Source organism: Eutrigla gurnardus (genome assembly GCF_963514095.1).
Source record: "Eutrigla gurnardus genome assembly, chromosome: 1".
NCBI classification, from domain to species: Eukaryota; Metazoa; Chordata; class Actinopteri; order Perciformes; family Triglidae; genus Eutrigla; species Eutrigla gurnardus.
This window is the reverse complement of record NC_139915.1, coordinates 1,946,615-1,967,870: the sequence shown is the minus strand read 5'-3', so window position 1 is coordinate 1,967,870 and position 21,256 is coordinate 1,946,615. Positions and strand designations below refer to the sequence as shown.

The window sequence follows — 21,256 nt, the reverse complement described above, 5'->3', positions numbered from 1 at the left end:
ATCCCGGAGCCACATAAGGATGAAGTGTATTAGGCCACCATAAGTGTGTGAGATTAGAGACTTTGAGCATTGTCCGTGTGGAGAGACACAGAGACCGGAGACTTATGGGAGTTTAAAGTCCTTTAGAGCAGTTTGCAGGGGCAGATAGACAATGTGTTGTTACACGGGCTTTGAAGTGTCATCCCGGAGAATGGAAGTTCAGACAATGAGAGACTGTAGACGAGTGAGGATTACAGAAAAGTGAGCGCGTGTGTGTGTGAGGGAGTGTTTGTCTCTGTGGATTAGACCCCACACGGAAAGCAGCTTTGTCAGCTCGAGCTGTTATCAGTGTGTTGAATGACACTCTTCCACGGAGAGAGAGGACAGCGGACAGAAGAAAAAAAAAAAAAGTAATTTCTCTTTTTCCCCACATATCGATATCACACACACACACACACACACACACACACACACACACACACACACACACACACACACACACACACACACACACACACACACACACACACACACACACACACACACACACACACACACACACACACACACACACACACACACACACACACACACACACACACACACACACACACACACACCCCAGAGGCCAACACATCAATTTGCACACATGCGCTGCCACACAGCTGTCAATAGCGCTGGTCGACAGCACGGGAATAATCATTCACTGTGTTAAAAGCAAATTGAAAATCAGTGGCGAGTGTTCTCCCTTCTCCCCAAAGACAGAAAAATGCAGAGCAAGGCAAACCAAACGCAAAGAAACGAAACAAACAAAGAAAAGATGACAGCGTGGTGACACTTCAATATGTGCGAGAACGGCACTGGAATGAGGTGTATTATCTGTGTGTGTGTGTGTGTGTGTGTGTGTGTGTGTGTGTGCCTGTTAATTCAGATGTGCTGAGTGGGGAGTTTATGATTGAGGCCCGGGGATGCCGGATGGTCTCTGCACAATTTGAGTGGAGGACCAATAATACAGGAGAGCTGTGAGCAGTTTAACGATCTACCTGACCCGTGTTCTGCCGGTGTGTTCTAGAGTGTGTGAGGTAAACACACACCTGCAGACTAAAAGAGTGTGTGATGAGGCCCAAACAACACATAGTTTGGATGTTTCTGGCCTTATGTGACATGAACGGATGGTTGTTGTGAAGCTGTTCTGGCTGGTAGGAACCGCAAACTTACTGGGAACTTTATCTTAAAGTCTACATTCTGAAAATCAGGTGAGCCTCTGAGACAGATTTGAAAAAAGCATCCCGCCCCCCCAACCAAACCCTCCCCTGAGTGTTCCACGATTCAACAAGGCGGGATGACGAGGAGCAGGGGAGATGAGGGGATTGGATGGAGAGAGCAATGACTCCCATTGGTCAATTTCTATGCATTCCTATACTGCTGATAGACTGAATGGATTTTTTTAGACCATAGCTTTAAGTGGCCTGTAACCTGGTGATTTTAGGTTTCTTTTAGTCTCAGATATTCTCACACTTGAACTTGAAACACAGTCGTTTGAGATTGAGCTTGAACCGGGATCGCACAACCCAAATCCACACTGTGTGTGTGTGTGTTTGTGACAGCGAGCTCCAGGCTGTTGAGGAGTAACACTGTTAGCAAAGACGAATGACTGACAGCTGTGTGGCAGACCGGCAGAGACTACTGGAGACGGCAATGGTGAAGAATCCGCTTTAGCCTTTATCCTCCTACGACACAAGCAATAAGGTCCGTGAGCTGCCAAGCGTGGCTTCCTGACAGTACCTGTCATAGTAGTCCTCATGGTAGCCGTCATAGTCCAGGTCGAACTCAGATCTGAGGAAGAGACAGAGATGAGAGCGGGGTTAGTAAGGTTTGTCCCAAAACCCACACAACGCGCTCCTACTGGGGGCGATCACACGTTTCACTTAACAAACAGCGAGCAGCGTTGGCGTGTCGGTGTGTAAATACGCGTGAGCCTCCATAGATTTAAACGGCACGATCACTTCATCTGGTAAGCAGTGTTCGTGATCTCCAGCCAGCTAGAAAAAAAGACATGGGATTTGTTTTGCTGCAGCATCCAATGTGGAAAAAGCATAGACCGTACCACCCACTGAACATGTCATGTGTGAGGCAGGAAGTGATGCAGGTGAGTGATGTGACAGGAGTGAAGCGAGTTTACCTGCAGACCAGATCAGAGCGAGCGGAGGACGGGAAAGTGACACTAAGCCAGAGCGAGATCCCATTCTGGTGTGTCAGACCTCAGCATGCCTCCCTAATCCGCACACAGTCGCTAATAATCCCTCCGTGTTTCTCTCCCTCCTCTGTCTCTCTTTGTCTCTCAATGACTCACCCCCTCCATGAGACTTCATCTCTTTCATTTCATGCTCTCTCTTTGTTTAAACTGACCTCGCTCTCCCAATTTCTCTTTCAATCAGCCTTGTACTGTAGTTCCATTCAAGAGCTTTACTTGCAAGATAATAAAAGAAATGAATGGTTTAAACCTGAAATATCTGGGTTTGTTTGGCCATTTGGGGGTTAGTGGATAAAGTAAGGTGGATATAAACAACTTGTTACTTAAACGGCCATCAGTTAGGAAGACATTTATCTTTTATTTGGAGTCGTGTTTCTGTTGGATGTTAATCCAACATTCACTTGGACTAACTAAGATCCATCGTTATTATAAAAAGATATTGTTTACATTAACATTTACATTTAGCAGACAGTTTATAGCTGCTTTAGAGTAAGCATACATTAAAACTAGGGGTGTGAATCTTCGGCTTCACTTCGATTCGATTAACGATACAGTAGTTGGCGATTTCTTTTTCGATTCGATTCGGTGAAAAAATAACATATTTATTCTATAAAAAAAGTAGTCCTGCATAATATTTTATGCTGAATACAAAAATGTAATGCTCTGTTATTCTGAGAGAGTGTCTTAAACGTATTAAAACACAAAGATTTAACGCATTTATATTGATTAAAAAACGATTCATTCTATTTATTTATTTGAGCAGATGGATTTAGTAGAATCTATAGGACTGACAACCGATTCATCGATTCATCGAATGAATGGTTACACCTCTAATTAAAACACTAACAAAGTATGAAACTCAATCATGTAATTTGCATGAACCAAATTCGGACACATTTTAAACCATATATTCATGTCCAATATATTGGTGAAAAAAAAGTAAAAATGTGATTATTCTTCAACATATTTTGGGAATCTAACACACTCGAACACATCTGCTCATCTGTCACTCAGGCAGGCGGTGATGCTCCTGGTTGTTGTCATGCAGCTCATCTCAAAGAAGAGGTGTTTTTTTGTATGTCAGGATAAGCAGCAGGGGAATAAACTGAAGACTTGCCCACATTCAGTATTACACACACGTTACAGCACACAGTGAAACGTTGCAGGGCTGTGAGGAGCTGTGAGTATGCTTGTGTGAGTGTGTGGGTCTGGATCTGAAGTGGAGACATATTTTGGAGTGGACCGTAATCACGTCTCCGCCAGCATTGTTCTCATGGCCGCTTCGCTGTCTCATACAGCTGGTTTTCAGAGCGCAGGAGGCAGGAAAACGCAAATGAATTCACTGCTCATGTCTGAAGCTGCACACAAAAATGCAAAGCTTATTCATTTAAATACAATGCAGGAGGTCTACATATTGTTTTAGTGATTTTGTGATTCATATACATATGAGAAGTATCAGAAGGGCATTGGAATCCTAACTGATAGAGACCTAAGCTGCTGTGCACTCACTATTCTGTTCATCGGGTTATAACTACTAGGGTTTCTCCTAAATAAATAGATATACATATAAATAATTCAGTACAAAAATGGAAACAGTATCAGCATCATGTCTTTTTTTAAACCAGTGAACGCTGAATAATAATCATTTCATGTTGAAGGTTAGGTGATACATTTTTTTGTGTTGAAAATAATGATGGTCAGGTTCAGAAATGCCACCACGATGCAGTGATGATGTGAGACAAACAGGTATTTTCATATGAGTTAAGCTTAGTCTGTGACAGGTTGGCCCAAGCCATTTAGACTGTAATCATGTTGAAAGTGAGGAGCCAAGTGCCTGGGTCACTGTGTGTGTGTGTGTGTGTGTGTGTGTGTGTGTGTGTGTGTGTGTGTGTGTGTGTGTGTGTGTGTGTGTGTGTGTGTGTGTGTGAGAGAGAGTAAGACAGAGGGAGAGAGCGAGAGAGAGAGAGACAGACAGAGACAGAGAGAGAGAGAGAGAGAGAGAGGGGGAGATGGACAGCAGGGTCACTAAAGGCTAATTAATTTCTTTTCATAATTTTTCAAGTGCCAAAGCAATCCATTAGACACGGCTGGCTATAAATCATGGTCTGTGTGTGTGTGTGTGTGTGTGTGTGTGTGTGTGCTATTAGCCAAAGAAGAGTTGCTTTTTGTGGACAAAGCTTCCCAGAGATTTCCTCCAAATGCACACTCACTCGCCTTAGGCCGAAAACCATCAGTTTCACCGCAGCTGAATCTATAAGAAAACCTCGAAATAGAAGTGTGTGTGTGTGTGTGTGTGTGTGTGTGTGTGTGTGAGTGATGAATTATTAGAGACTTAGTTCAATTGGCTTAGAGCCTTGACAGATGCAATTTAAATCGTGCTGACAATGCATCAAAGTGACATGTTGTGTGAGATTCTTGTTTTCTCGACTGTGGTGACGGCTTCGGTGATAAATATTCACTGCTGGTGTCTTTTCTCCTGCACTTCTTTTACAACCAGTTCAAAATCACATTAACTTTGAGTACCCTTTCATCTTTTCATTTTTTGTCTTTTTTTTTAAATATAATTTTCTTTGGTATTTCTGCTTTGCTTGATAGTGCACGTTTAATTGTGAGTGTGAGACTGTCCCTCATTTGCTTTGCAGTAGCCAAGAATTCACACATAAATTATGTGCATGACTGCAAGACACCATGTTTATGATTGAAATACAATAACAGTTATATATAATTTGCACAGTACAAACATTTGTAAAGCATACATTCAAGTTACTTCATTTCAACACCTGATATATGTTCTCCGTCATCTTTGTGTGGTTTTACAGATTATTCCAGTGTGCTAGCAGTAGAAGACTTTTCTAAATCAGCAGCTCACTGCAGCAGGTGAAGAACTATACCATTAAGAGTAGAATGGTCAACTGAATCTAATCTGCACATTTTTTAATTACCGTGATATAAAACAGAAATGGTTTTGTTTCTGTCCAAGAAGCCAAACTTTATTTTTTTTAATTTAAAGCCTCATTTGAACTTCCTGACCTTGCAAATTTCAATGACATAGCCTTAACAACCTCAGGTGTACTTCACTCATCTGGCAGCAAAACCCAAAGAAGCAAGACGGGAGAATTAGGTATCGTCAGCATAGAGATGTATTTGGAAACGATGCACAAAAGACACAAAATATTTCATATAAATGATTTCAGGAATCCAGATTATTTACCTTTATGGGATATTTAATCTTGAACAGTTATGTGCATCACTCCTGAAGCTGACAGAGATGATTTATTAATATCGAGGCACCTTTTACCTCTCTAATCGTAGCACTACAGGGGGTTAAGTGTGTAGGGAAGCTTCAAAGAATGCATTGTAGAAAGGATTTATGAACATGAGCCTGGTGTTAAATCTGTGCCTAAATAGTCTTAATGTGCTCTTCATTGTGTTCCATAACATAGCCATTGTTTTCAAATGTCACCTGGTACACAATTAATCATATGAGCAAATGCAGTCAGATTAGAGTGATGTCGTGTGACAGTTGTTGTCATTGTCAACGTGAATACAAAGGCAGGTTTATTCCTGAGCTTATGCTGCGCCTGTTGCCAACAATAAAGCTGCAGTTCAAGTTGAAATTCATCTGTGAACCCTGGCTCATCATGTTACTGTTACGTAAGCAGGGCAAACAAGGACAGTTGCCCTTTACTTCTTTTTTTTCCACACATAATAACAAACTTGTTCAGTCATGTTTTTTCCTCTTAAGAAATTATTCTAGAATGAGACATATTCCCTCCTTCAAAGTGCTGAGGAATTAAGCCGTGCTTTTGTGTCTTCACGCTTAGATTACGGTAATTCTCTCTAACCAAGGAACTGCAGCTCGCCGTCAGCTGCTTCAAAACACTGCAGCTCATCTTGTAACAAAGACAAAACACAGGGAGCACATTACTGAAACTCTGGCCTCTCTCCATTCTGTACCAGTGGAGTTTAAGAGTTTAATATAACGTGGTATTACCTCTAGTAGGTCCACAGGGTGAAGAACCAGAGTGCACTTCTGTATCGGTTGGGTTTGTGTACAGGAACCATGCATCTGCCGTCTTTCCTCCATAAAATTGGAATAGAACTCTTCTAAGAGATCATCCATTTTAACTGACCTTAAAAAAAATGTAAAAGATTCATAAAAAAAATATTTTTTCTATTCTTTTGTATGTTTACAAGCCTACCTGCCTCACTTTTTCCTGAATGGATTTAATAGAAAAGCACTGTAAGTGTCGTTTTGTAAAGTATTATATAAAAACATCTTTGGTTACTTAAGTTCAGAAAAGTTCAAGTTCAGTTTTTTGCTCATATTAGAGCAAAATCCTTGGACAAATACCACAGTACAGTACGTGTAAGGTAATATTTTTTCAATTGGCAAACAAATAAAAAGGCAGCGGGCGGATAAAGAGGAGAGATTCTGATGGATTGGAAAGTAAAAAGAATTTGGTGTCAGGTCACAAATTGACTGCGTAAGAAACATAGACCCTTACTGGTTATGAGCCTTTCCACATTTCATCTAAATTTAATTTCCCCTAAAAGTACCAGCAGAGACTCCCAGAGCTCCATATCATGTGCGGTCATTCAGTCAGTGGTTTCAACAACTGTCTAAAAACATGGATTACGTTCCATTAGCTGTAGGAATGATGATTCTCGAAGACTGGGATCAAAATAGAAATCGTGTGATTTTTCTATGAAGCCCAGTCAGTAGATGGCGGAGGTCGGGTGGACGGATGGATCAACAAAATAACCATTTCCTACCGACAGTCAATGTTGGATGATTGGTGGTTATTAACCATGATAATGATGCTCCCCTGATGTTCACTTTGATTTTAGTGTCTTGACCTAACCGACCCTGCACAAACAACATATTTTTTCTATGGCCTCGGTGGTGAAGAAAAGTAGGTAAAGAAGCATCTTCACTAGGATTAGCATTACCTCGTCAACATGGCCCGTAGCCAGACTCATGGTAAAATATGAAGAAGAAAAAACAACAGAAAAGAGCAGAACAATCGAGAGACAACACACTGGAAAACAACCCACATCTACACAGAGAGACTGACAACAGTTTGCAGTCAAGAAGAAATAAGATTACTGTGTAAAATCAGTGCGGTGGGATCTTTCCTCATGACCCGTCTAAACATTAGAAACTACAGTTTTATTCATGGATTGACAATTAGGGGAGAGAGAGAGAGAGAGAAAGAAAGTAAGGGAAGAAAGAGATAGCATGGGATGTTAAGGGTGAGTGTGATCAAGTTGAGAGCAGAGAGGCTTTGATGGGGAGGAGGGGGAGATGAAGGGAGTGCTGGCAGCTCCTTCTCTCCCTCTCAGACTCTCTAAGGACAGACTGAGCTAATCTACTCCCTCTTTCCCTTTCATTTAATCACTATGGCTGTCATTCCCTCCATTTCACTCACATTCATTCATTCCTCCAAGTCTTTCATGTTTTTCGACACATGCATTAAAGTGCACACAAACACACATGATTACAACAACTGTTTTGCTGATATATTCATAATTCATCAATCATTGGTAAAGACATAAACTGTCAATCATACTGTATATGTCAACTGTCAGAGACCTTTCTGTTAACTGTCACGACACATCAGTATCCCTTTAATATCTCCGGTTCCATTGGAGGCAATATTGCAAATCAATGGGCAAGTCTGCTTTATGGCAATATTTGACATGCATCGAGTGATTTGATCTATAATATCAATATTGCAGTAAAAATTACCTTCACCGTGATAGATGACACACACACACACACACACACACACACACACACACACACACACACACACACACACACACACACACACACACACACACACACACACACACACACACACACACACACACACACACACACACACACACACACACACACACACACACGTCCTGAGGGAGAATTAACATTTGACAGAGAGCGACTTCATTACTTCCCGAGTTCCTACTTAATTAAACATGTAGCGATCGCCCACGCTGCTGCTTTAATCAAGGATGTGTGCGGGACAGTAGCCGATCAATAACATATTACCATGTAATCTGCTCCTTGATATCCATTACTGCCTGGCCCACTGATTTGCATCGTTTAGATGCACTGCATGTGCTGCAGGATGCTGATGTACAGCTGCAGGCCGGAGCATGAGAAGTAGTAGAGTAATAGTAGGAGCTCATACGTTTATATCCTACATGCATCGAGGTTAAATTATAGCCTGAGAGCAATGTATTCAGTTGGAGGAATAAAGGGAAATAGATAAGGGTTGTGTGTCATTTGCACTCATGCATCCTCGCTTTAGCGCACGCAGCCCTGGATGGCTGACAGCCCTTTAGGTATGATTGCAGTCACATTGTCAGAAAGAGGAGTGGAAGAGAGCAGTGCATTGATAGAGAGTAGCCGGGGAGCGCTGCTGCATCAATAAGGCCTTGAACAAGAGCCAGGCGTAGAGCTGGAACATAACAGGCAGTAGATATCAGACAAAACATGCATCGGGGAACAAGAGACTCAATACAAAGTGTCCTACAGGTTTGGTCCACTTGTCCATCACAATGCATCCCTTTTTCCCCCATCAGAGGTGTACTCATCAATGGTAAACCAATGCTCAAATGGCAGGAAGGGGCAGAGCGGACTTGCCAAAGCTCTCTAACAAGAGTGGATAAACCGGTGACGACAGGGAGAGTGAGAAAGGGTGGAGTGGAGCATTTGTTAAAGAGACAAGGACGATGGGGACGGAGGGAGGAATGAGTCCCTGCCTCTGCAGCTGCCGGGGTGTGGACATTCCTGACTGATGCAGCTGGCTTGTAGGATCAGCCATGGCAGCGGCAAGGTGGGCAGTAGCATGGGACGGTTGCTGTTTGATTAGCCTAAGTTGGAAAAAATGAGTCAGTGTCATGACTCAGTCTGTGCTTTTAGCCTCATTACGAGCTAAAAATGATGGAAAACTGGCTATTCGACAAAACCGAGTCATACGAGACAGTGTTATTAAATGTTTTGCCACAAGGGATGGAGACAGTGTCATTACAGTCTGTAATCATTAAACCTTAATGTCACCATTTGCAGCAGGGCTTTGATCCCACAGCAACTGAAGAGGTTCAAAAAGGAAAAGACACTGATCACATAGAAGAAACACCAAAGTGACAGTGACGTTGCAGATTCATAATAAAAGGTCTAAATGATCCTGGACGGCCTAAACAAAAGATAAACCTAATTTGCCTTTCAAATCAGGCGGCCTTACAGGTGTTTAGTGTGGAAGCCAAAAGGGCTTTTAGATTAATTACTCATTTAGCACTCTGGCAGGACAGCATGTTAATAAATGGATAATACCGTAAATGATTTGTTGTCAAAGTAAAAACACTTCCCATAATCCAGAATGATCAGGTGCTACATTTAGCCTCCGTTTGATACAAAGCAAGTCTAAAAATAAGACCACGGAGCCAAAAACTCCAACTTTAAATCACTAGCAGGCAAAATCTGCAGTACGTCTGCGAGTGGGTGCACGGATTCGGGTACCAGTGTGCACGCACACTGTAGGTATGTCTCCACACCATGAATATGTGCATATGTAAAAAGTGTGGGTTTAGCTGTGGAAACATGCAGGCCTCCGTGGCATCAACAATGTGGCCTAATCCTCCTGGAGGCAGAGTGTTTTTAGTAGGATAAGTGCAATTCCTCGGAACACGACTCAACACGTTACAAAATGAGAAAATCACTGTACTTTATTTTTATGTATTTTTTTGCAGTGACTTTGAAAAGGTTCTTTTGAATTCCAGCTGGTTGTTGGAGCTCGTGAGGGAGCGACGGTTGGAAACTGCTTCTCCGTATATGAATATGTGTGGCTCCTCTCCAGGAGAAGCCAACTGCTTGGTGGCATTCATCAAAGGCTCGGGGTCTCGCTGGGAGCAGTAATTGGAAATCTCAGAGTTCAGGTTATTTAGTGCTAATTAGCAGTGTTACACAGCAGTAAGGTGACATCCAGGGCCACTCGCAGAGATCCCTCCCCTCCGCCCGTTACCCGAAGAAGAGCTTGACAAGCAGAGATATTAGACGCTTCCTGGAGCTGGGGCGACTACCCCTGTCAGAACCGACTTAGAGCGAAAAGTTAAAAGGTTACCCGGGGCTGCCTGGAGTAATTAATCCTTTCAGCCTTTTCAACTCTGTCAAGCCCCTGCATCGTTTTCGTGCCCTGAACTATGCTGTTGTGCTGAAATAATCAAAGAATTAAAAGCTAAAAGTCAGTTCAGCTCAACTGCATGAAGGGCAAGGCAGCATGGTGAGCTAAAATTATCTTCTTTACTCGCCACCAAAAAGGAAAGTAAAAGACACCACACTGGCACAAATGCCAAAGATCCAAGTGTGTGTGTGTGTGTGTGTGTGTGTGTGTGTGTGTGGTTAGACTTTGTCTTCCAACCACAGAGCAAACAAATTGACTTCTCCCCTCAGACAGCGAGAGGATCCGAACATTTAGGGGAGATCCGGGGCAAATAATAAGCTGCCATTCAGAAAAGTCCTCAGTAGGGCCGTCTGTGGTTTTAACCGTGATGGACATGACTGACATTTACCGAGTCAACCTCAGACTGCAGTCTGCGATCCTCCCTGGACAAAGGTTTAACCTCGGCTAACATTAGCTGGGCTAAAGTCAACAGCCTCCCTGCATCTGCCTCACTTCTGTTGAGACGGAGATTGAAAGAGGCAGAGAGACTGAAAGTGAAGAGACAGGGATGTGTTAAAAGTGGACGCCTTGTTTGCACTCAGACACAAACCAAACGGACTGCGACTGCAGAAACAGAGCCATTGGTTGAGGTTAGGGGTAAAGGAATAGGTCTTCTTCTTCTTTTAAACAGTAGACATTTTGGCTGGTCATGGCAGAAACATCACAGGTGTTACTCATAACTCACAGCACAACAATGGCTCTGTTCTATTCGAGTATCCCAGTAAGCCATGACAGTGCCACAGTCAGCCAGCACAACAAGCCTTTTTTCAAAGCAGAAACTTTGGCTCGTCACAGCAGGAAAACCACGGGTGTACTTTATAATATTAACTACGACTACATTCCATTTAGGTGAGCTCGGCCCACTGCTGGCTGACTGTCATGGCTTACAACCGATGGAACACAGGCATCATCCATGAAATGTGTTTCATTTGTGCTTTTCCTGCAACGACGAGTCAAAATGTCTATGAATTTAGTAATAAGAAGGTCTACAAAATGATGAATCCCCAGAGTGAGTTATTTGGAGGGCGTTTGTCAGGTATCACAGTGTAGACTGAAATAATAAATGGAGTGTACAGTAAAGCTGCAGAAAGGTGACTTTGAGGTGCGTGTTTGCATGTGTGTGTGTGTGTGTGTGTGTGTGTGTCCCTTGTGGTGGCCGAAGTAAAAAAAAAAAGGGGTCTGGCTTGTTTTTGCTGATGCATTCATTAGCATAAGTATGTGTTTGTACATTGGGCAGAGGGAGACATGGCCACAACAGGGCGTCCATTTAATGATCGGTCTATGATAAGTCAGCATCAGTCTTTGTATCGTGGAAGTTGATTCTGCAGAGTTGCTGGTTTCCAAACAGCCTGGAAGAAACCATTTATATGAATTTAATAAATGCTTATAGATGCAAGTTTCTGGAGAGTTATTTGGTATTGTGAGTGCATGTATACACACTGGAGTTGCCGATATTCTGTGGTACCCCTTGGGACATGCAACCAATTGTACTCACACTTTTTATATAGTCACACACTCTGCTAACCCCCATTACCCCTCTGTGCTGACGGAGAGTTTTTACAGTGCAGGCTGGGAAAAGGCTCTCCTGCTGCCGCCCGATCGCTGATATGCTCAGACACCCTTCCTCCCCTCTCCCTATTTTTTTTTACATCATAAAACTAAATATAACATATAAATGCATAGATAAAGGTGTGCTGAATTGTTTATTTATTAAAATAATGGTATCTGATACCAGATCAGGTTATTGTCACCGACGGTACCGGACTGATATCCGATCTCAGTATCCGTGCATCTCTACTTTAAACCGACTGTATGAAAGGTCACTTAATGTTATGTTTAACATACTGTTTCTGTCCATAACATTCTTACTTTGTACCTTCAAGAAATGCCTTTTCTTGAGCAAATCTACGGTGATATTATATTCAAATGCGGCTCCTTTCGTTCGTCTTCCTCATCTCTCACTGTAGAGAGTATTATTGGCTATTTTTATTAATGTCCATTTTTTTTTTTACCATATGGCTGCCTTGTGCATCATATCTTTTTGGTCGTGTCATATCCTCTTTCATATGGACGTCTTAGACGTGAAGCCTAGGTTAGATTCAACCATTCACAGGGTCGGGGGGACGATAGACAAACACTAAACTTACTGTCTATTTTAAAGATAGTGCTGCTGCTAATAGGTCTCGCTTTAGTCTACATGCTTATTTGTACATTATGTGCATTAATATACAATACACAAGTTGGTTCAGTGCCACATGAAGTGATAATATGTAACAATGAGAATGGCCCCCAAACCAGATCCTGCTTAGGCTCCGTCATCAACATTAGCTTTGGGTTCGTTTCTGTCCCTTCTGGTCATGCTCTGGAAAGATGCTGTCAGCTTCAATCTGGTGACGCTGCACAATCCCATAGAAACATAAATGGGAACGCTGACAACTGAACTCTAATTACAGCACTTTTCAAAGGTTGCCAAATATCAGCAGCCAGCCAGTCGCTGGGTATGAAAGTACAGCGGGCTTAAGAAGCTGTGGCATGTGTGTGGAGTTGCTGTGCTCCTGGACTGGATTATCCGTGTATTTTCAGAGCTGCTACGTGTCGAGAGTCACTTTTGAACAATTGTTTATATGGTTCTGTTTTTCACCGGGCCTGGAGAGGCAGGTACCTCCCCTAAGCTGACTGGCCGTCTAAATGCGAGCTGGTATTGATTGTCCTTCCTCTGGCCTTTCACACAGCCTCGCTGAGGACACGTTAAGTGTGTTATAAACCATTAAGGGCTCCAGGCTTCAAATCTCACCTGTCTAACTTAAAATATATTGACATATTGTGCTCCGACAAACTTTTTTATTTTTGGACGTTGCCTCTGGGTGTGAACCGATGCCTGAGCAGTGTGTGTGTGTGTGTGTGTGTGTGTGTGTGTGTGTGTGTGTGTGTGAGACAGCTTGTGTGAGTGTGTTTGTATATGCGGCTGTGTCTATGCACACTATACCCTCCCGTACTCTGCTGAACACTGGGGAGCATGTATCAGTGTATGGTTGGTGTGTGTGTGTGTGTGTGTGTGTGTGTGTGTGTGTGTGTGTGTGTGTGTGTGTGTGTGTGTGTGTGTGTGAGACTCGTCCTCTTGCTGCCCCGGGGGCTCAGAGCCCATTTCCTGTTGTGCAGTGTGATAAGTTTCCCTGTCAGATCCTCCCAGCACCACTATATTTCTGATAAGCTCCACTGCTAGTTTTCCCGACCTCTGGCACCGAGATCAATTTGAGATTGATTCAGAATGCCCTGCTGGGCCGAGCTGAAAGATCAATTTGAGATGGATTGTTCACGCCAGGGGGCCAATGACACGCAGTGCGGTGCTCACTTGCTTTTCCCTCCTTTGCTTTCTTCACCCCCTCACTCTCCCAGGCTGTTACTTCTTTCTCTTTCTGCATTTTTCTCTCCAATCTTCTCCTCTCTCTTTCAGTTGTTTCACACTTTGTTGTTGCTCCGCATTACATCCTGCGTGTCTTTTGCATCAATCCTTATTCGCGCCTCCGATTCTCCCCCTCCGACCAGCTTCCCTTACTTCTCTCCTCCCAGCGAAGAGTCGGCAAGTACAGAGATGACTTCATTAGAGGGGGAACCAACCCCGGTAGACTGATAAGACTACAGGACAGGAGAGATAACTCATCTGGATTGGTAATACAGCTACAAAACACACACACACACACACACACACACACACACACACACACACACACACACACACACACACACACACACACACACACACACACACACACACACACACACACACACACACACACACACACACACACACACACACACACACACACACACACACACACAATGTATTTTCATTTTCTCAGCTCTGCGATCATGGTCCTTCTTGCCATCATGTCCTGAGCTACTAGTGTCACCGCTGCCAACTCATGACCTTTTCACACAGAGCATCAAGTCTACAGCCTCCATATCGCTCCCTCTCTCTCCTTTATTAATAACTCCCTCTCTCTATCCACCCATCTCCCGTCTTCAGTTGTTCTCGGCGGTCTCAAACGCTGTGGCAGTGGCCCTGAAACCAGCAGATGTACTCTCCTCCGTTCTCTGCACAGGGTGACCTTTTCCCTACCGGTACATGCACCTCTGACTGCACTGACCTTTACCTACAGTACGCCCCCCTCATCTCCCCGAGGAATGGGCCGCAGACAGCACGTCGTCTGTGCATCCACGCAGAGATAAGTCCACAAGGAACCGGAGGGAAAGGCGGAACAGAAAAATGAAAATGGCAGTGACACAGTGTAAAATTGATGCTGAAGTGGAAGGGGAAGGTACAGAGGCCTTTGATGAATAGTTAGTGGGGTGGGGTTTTTTTTGTGCTGCAGCAAAAGCAAAAGCTTGCCTTAGCTGTACACTTACTTGCCAATGGTATAGTATGACGATGCTGCATTCGAGGAGCTTCAAACAAACTAGCAAGTGTTAGAGCTGCTCCATATGGCTACACTTGAAAGTGGGAGATTTAATTTAGGGCACACGTTGACAGACAGTCTCTCCTAAAAGGCACTTGGTTGTCCGAACAAAGACACAGAAGTAGTTTGTAGCTTCAGATATCTTATCTACCTTCTCACCTCCACACATCTGGTCAGACATCGTGTAAAGTGGACGCCTTCTACAGTCAGTCACCTGATTGGTCGTATCGTGTCTGACCTATAGTGTTGTTTCTTCTCCCACTTTTACCTTTTCTTTGTGGGATTATCACTCCTTTTTCCAGGATGTTGTTTGTATAAAAGGTACAGAGACGGAATGGGTTGTCAGAGTTGTTCCGACTCTGAGCCGACAACGAATGCCGTCACAGAGGAAGAACCGAGGCGAGGAGACCTCGCTGTGAATGGAGCGAGCCGGGAAGCCGGAACGGAAGGTGACATTTTGAAGACGTGCTATGTGCACGACCCGCCACCGGGGGATATAAAAGCTCAGAATGTTGATCCGAAGAAGAAGATAGGAAGCCAAAGTCGCCATTGTACGCATCAACAATATGATGCACGGCAACTTCACTTGTGCTTGAAGAGTCGGGTAAATGTGCACGACGACCAAAGGAAACTCAACTCTTGTTCACCTTCCATTGTTGTTTCGGGGTGATAGGAGTAATCATATTTCCAACGCTTCGTAAATACATCACACTACCGCGGACGCTACGTTACGCCCTCTCTGGTTCAGCAAAGCCAGCATGCCTCTGGAAAAGGAGACACCGTTTGTGGTGCAATCATGGCATATTTAGGGGTCTTCTTTCTGTGATTAATGCTGAATCTGTGTAAAAACGCCTTCCGACACAAAGGTGGAAACTCTCTACACACAAGGAGAACTTTCTTGTCATTCATGAAGTGTTTTATCGATATAAAAAAAATCGAATTTTCAGATTTTTTCCGTTTTCCTTGATCAAAGAAAACTATCAAATATCAAGTACATGCTGCAGTGACTTCTAGTGAAGTCTACGTTTGATCTACAGTGATGATGCTAGCTAGCAGGATGGTTATCGTACCCTTCGGAGAGCCACCCAGCCCCAGCCATGAGCTCACACTCTCCTCCTGCATGCATCAATTCATCATCATAACCCGATGTCCACACTGGGAAACCGGCGAGCGCTATGTTCCATCTATTTTACATAGATTATTTATAAGGAACAACATGCTACATAAATATGTGTTATTATCTGACGACCCGTGGCCCCGCGCATTATACAACCCCCTCTTTTAAACAATATTTATAACTGTCATATTGAAAAGAGATGATCACGATATGATGCACACAGATTGAGCTGTGGCTGTCATAACAGCTGGCAGACAGCTGCTCGGAGTGATGCCACAGAAATACGTCCGGGCATAAAAACGGATGAACTTCAACATTGCTTACTTTACTGCAGATTGCCTCCATTTGCCCTTTGCTTTTTTCACTGCGTGTGGTGGTTTTACAGATGTGAGCCAGCTGAGCCTCAGGCAAGAAACACATAGAATCTGACAAAATAAGTGTTGCATGGGAACAAATGAGCACGAGGAAGATGACTCAAAATAGGCTGCAGCTTTAATGCACTATACTCAATAATACCACCGTGCTGCCTGTGACAAGCTCTTAAACAATCATTCAGGTTTATTACCGTCTTTATTACCTCCACCAACGACGTCATGCTTTCAGTTGTTTGTTTGTCAACAGGATGGAGGAAAAACTACAGGCCTGACTGGCATGAAACTGAGGATGTAGCATAGGCAAAGATTGGCCCTGGCAGAGGTCTGGACCACATGATAGAAACAATTTGATGGAAAACAAATGCTCTAAAATTGTAAAACACAGAATTTAAAATTGAAAATAATTAGAATTTGGGAAAAAAATAAAACAGAATCCCGAAAAAATGAAAACAGATTTCATCGGGATCTAGTTTACGCCTCAACAGTTTTGTCTTTGTCTTCTAAATAAGTTTGACTTACTAAAAACCGGTGTGATCGAAGATGTAATCAGAATAGATTTTTTACTTGCTGTAGCCCAGTTATGTGACCCATTTCTTGTCATCCTCTTACCCATCTGCCATCAGATTAGCCTTTTTGGTCACGATAACACAGGACAGACATCAGGACATCATCACCCACTGCTCTTGGCAACTGCAGACTTCATACCCCGATGCCTCCACCGGTCTATGACAGATGGGCCGCTGCATTGTTTCCATCCAAACTCAAATTCCTCTATGACCAGCCCTTCTGATAATTAAACAGAGGAGAGAATATTAAAAGAGCGAAGTGCACGATACGAGCAGAGAGCAGATGTTCACTCGGTGTTCAGGTCGGTCCTCTCTGGACCGAGATGCAAACTGGAACGGATACAGAACAGCACCGTAAACACAGGCCGGACATTTCTACAGGGAAAGCGACGACATCCGCTCACAGTGACCTCAAAAACATGTAATCAGATATGTGATCTGTCCAAGTGGGCATCTTAACCAGCCCTGCAAGTTAGAAGTTTTCTCCAGACATTCTGAGATATCCTGTTCACGAGAATGGGACGGACGCACGAATGTCACCACCATAAAAAGAAAACTGCTTAAAAGCAGACTTTTGTCCTGGTTAACGATTTGAGTCCTCAAATAATAGTTTACACACACACACACAGACACACAGACACACAGACACACACACACACACACACACACACACACACACACACACACACACACACACACACACACACACACACACACACACACACACACACACACACACACACACACACACACACACACACACACACACACACACACACACACACACACACAACCTCTGGGGCCCTTCCCCTGGCACCTGAGCCTCCTTATAGAGGCCACACAGTACACTGAGCTTTTGTAGTCGTGCACTGGAGCACACAGAGGCCATGGCTGCTGCAGCAGCATCTGGGTTGTGAAACGCTTGCCACTCTCTCTCCTCCAGCCCTCCCTCCACAGCTGGGACTCGCTAAGCTAGAGGGGAACTGTGACAGTCAGAAAGCACGGACGATAAATGATGACAAAACTCTATGTAGTCAGGGTCACTCCGGAGCAAATGGCTCGGGGGAAGACATACGTGAGAGTGGCAGCGGGAGCAGAGGAAGGAAAAGAAATGGGCCAGCTATCATGAGACGAGGAAGTGACTTGGACTACATCACGTATAAAACACATAGCTCTAATTGAGTTGAACTGGAGACGGAAGGTGAAAACGTAATTTTTATTTCGCTCAATAATCCAACCGTCTAGTAATAATAAAATGCCGGCAAACCGCATGGTGTTTGGTGAGCAGATTACATTGCTTTAGCGTCTCAGACATGAGCTGGAAAGTTTGTTCGCTAAGTAATCTAGGCCACAGGCAGGAGTGTTTGTTGGCCGGCTCTGTGAGAACAGTGGGAGGGGGGAGGAGACGGGCACACTGCTGCCAGCAGCACGGAGCAGGATTACTGGAGTCTGGACCGGGAGATTTCTGGTGGCTGTCTCGCCACAATTTACATTTGTGACTTTAGCTGCATTGTTTCTGTTTCTGGGAAATCATCATGTAGATTTGCTCGTCTAATCATTTATTTCTCTCTCAGAATCTAGATAGTGCTGTGCATGAACGAGGATCCAAAGACATTTAGATGTCGTATTTTGAAACTAAAAAAAAAACAAACTACTGTTTAAACTACATTTTGAAGGTGTATATAATATAAAGGCTGAAATAGAAATTAAATCTCATGAAACTTTACAGATCTGTTGACATCAAAGGAATATGGGTGTGGTTCATGCAACGGCGCCGGAAATGGGCTTTACACCCCTGGCCTGGTTGGGCGTTGCAGCTGGTGTGATCCCGGTCTCCAGTTTGTTTTGGAGTTTTCCTTCTTCACAACTGCATCACTCTATTTATGGTGTTTCTCCAACACCTTTTCAGAATTTCAAAGCCTTTAAAGCTCAGTTTCAATCTCGCAATTTTTAGGGATGCTCCGATCAGCATTTTTGGGGGCCGATCTAATCACCGATCACAGGAATCATAAATCTGTTGTAAATTTAAAATAATACATTTGTGTAAACATTACATGCCCTGTCAAGAGCAATAGTGAAATGAGCTGAGTGACGGGTGTCTTTGTCTCATACTCGACGTATTCTGTTGTGTGGCGCGTTCTCAAATGTCGGAAGAGCTTAGTTGGATTACATTTTCGGAAACTGTGAAAAAATTCCAGACCGGAGAACTCGGTCAGGCTGCCAGCCTCATAAAACAGAGCGGCAAAACAGTCGCAGGTAATTTACGTCAGGCGCAGAAAAACAGTCTCGGGTAAAAAAATATATATTTATATAAATATGCGATCAGCTTTTCTCATTTGTACTTTGAGGGCCCACCGATCAACCTGTTTAGGGTCCATATCGGCCGATAACGATCGGCAGCCGATCGATCGGAGCAGCAATCATTTTCATAATTGTATGCAGTCAAACGCTGAGCTTCAATCTTTCCATTAAAGTACAGCCTCACAGAACCTCCAATGTGCTCTTTTCTGTGGCTGTGCAGGCTGGACAGGTTCTCAGCTGGGCTGAATCCTCATGTCATCAGGCTATATATATATAGCTTCACCTCAGGTGTGTTCCATTTGGGGTTAGGTGTGTGTGTGTGTGGGTGTGTGTGTGTGTGTGTGTGTGTGTGTGTGTGTGTGTGTGTGTGCGTGTGTTGTATGACTAACCTCATTAATGCATGGCCACACACTGTTGAATAACTACATGGTGGAATGGGCAAATTATGTTTGGGGGTTTAAGGTTCATGCAGAGATGGTCCGAGGGAGCTGGATTAACTGTGTTGAAGGACATAATATATAATGTCCTATACAGCATGCATATGTTTATGTATATGCATACCTCTACAAAAATACTGTATGCTATGATGGACCCAGCAGAGGGTCAGGAAATGGTGCTGCCAAAACATCAGTATTTATAGTGGAGCTGAAAACATGTGGAGTCCCAGTTATGCAGAATAATAATAGTTGTTGATTTGGCTTGCGACAAGCTGGCATCAATATTATGAAATCTGTTAAAATGCACTTCCTATTCTTGTTTGTATTCCTAACCTGTTTTGCATCCATATTATTTATTATGTTTACCCCAGTTGCTATAATGAGAGTATCTCTCCTCACACTATCTCCATTGTCAGCAAAAAGCCGTATGTGCTTGCATTGGTGCAGCAATTCACAGCCATTTAATTATTATAATTATTAATATTTGAATCTGTCAAAGTGGAAATTAAATATGTTTTCAGGAACACAATGAATAGACATTCCTACTAAAATGTTGCCTCCCTTCTCTTTTCTGCTGTTGAGATTTCTTTTCGAAGGGCCTTGCTTATTGTTTCCACATCCATTGCTGTATAAAAATACTGTTTATGGAGCTCCAGTGGACATGCAGGAGAACGTGCACTGTGAGATTCAGTGGGCTAAGAGCTCAAACCTTCAGGAAGCACTCGTCCTGTGGTTTATGCTCAATAGAAGAGCTCCAACCAGAATTAGAGATGTCGTCCAAGGAGAGGATGGAGGTGAAGGCCTGAAGGCCTGGTGAATAAAAGCTATTCAACTATAGAATAAAACCAAATAAAAACTAACTGTAAATTCCAAACTATTTGAACCTTAAGTCCCACACACTGCCGTCTCCTCGGCTGCCCTCCGTTTCCCTCCGCCAGCAATCTAAGCACACGGTTAATGTTAGTGTAGTTCCACGGCGGTATATTGAACCGCCGGCAATAACCAGTAATCAGCTCCACTCACATGTGTGCACTCCATCAACAGAGAGATTAAAACATTGACGGATGGTGACAGCACCTCTGGCCATAATCAATAGCAGCTTACACACACACACAGCTGGTATGAAGCTAATAACAAATAATGCTGCATTGATTGCAACACTGTGGTGCAGCCGTTGAGTTACAGATAAAGGGTTGCAGCAAATTATAGAACGCTTGATTATCTCGGTGTGTGTGTGTGTGTGTGTGTGTGTGTGTGTGTGTGTGTGTGTGTGTGTGTGTGTGTGTGTGTGTGTGTGTGTTCTACTCACCCATACGTGGTGTTGCTGGCCCGCTTACTCGCTGCCCTGGAGCGGCTGGACTTCAACTCTCCACTCATGCTCGTGTCTGCATGGAAGACAAGAAGAAAAAATCATAACACAACACATCAGGGCGACACCGTGCAAGGAATACTATCCAGATGATTCACTCACCTGTAAACCCAGAGTTTACTCTATGACTGTGACCTTCACCATTTACACGATAATGACTGAAGGCCGACCGTT

The 21,256-nt window shown here is 43.6% G+C and overlaps 1 protein-coding gene across 1 annotated transcript in view; it reads right to left on the bottom strand.

The window, feature by feature from the left end:
* The window catches only part of LOC311018538 (heterogeneous nuclear ribonucleoprotein C-like 1), a 31,727-nt gene that overhangs the window by 5,974 nt on the left and 4,497 nt on the right, over positions 1 to 21,256 (bottom strand). Inside the window, exons 2-3 of the mRNA XM_084017546.1 lie at positions 21,023 to 21,098; positions 1,765 to 1,815 (exon numbers count right to left, since the gene is read on the bottom strand). Of these exons, the coding sequence (XP_083873672.1) occupies positions 1,765 to 1,815; positions 21,023 to 21,098 (127 nt within the window). The remainder of the gene's footprint in view (positions 1 to 1,764; positions 1,816 to 21,022; positions 21,099 to 21,256) is intronic.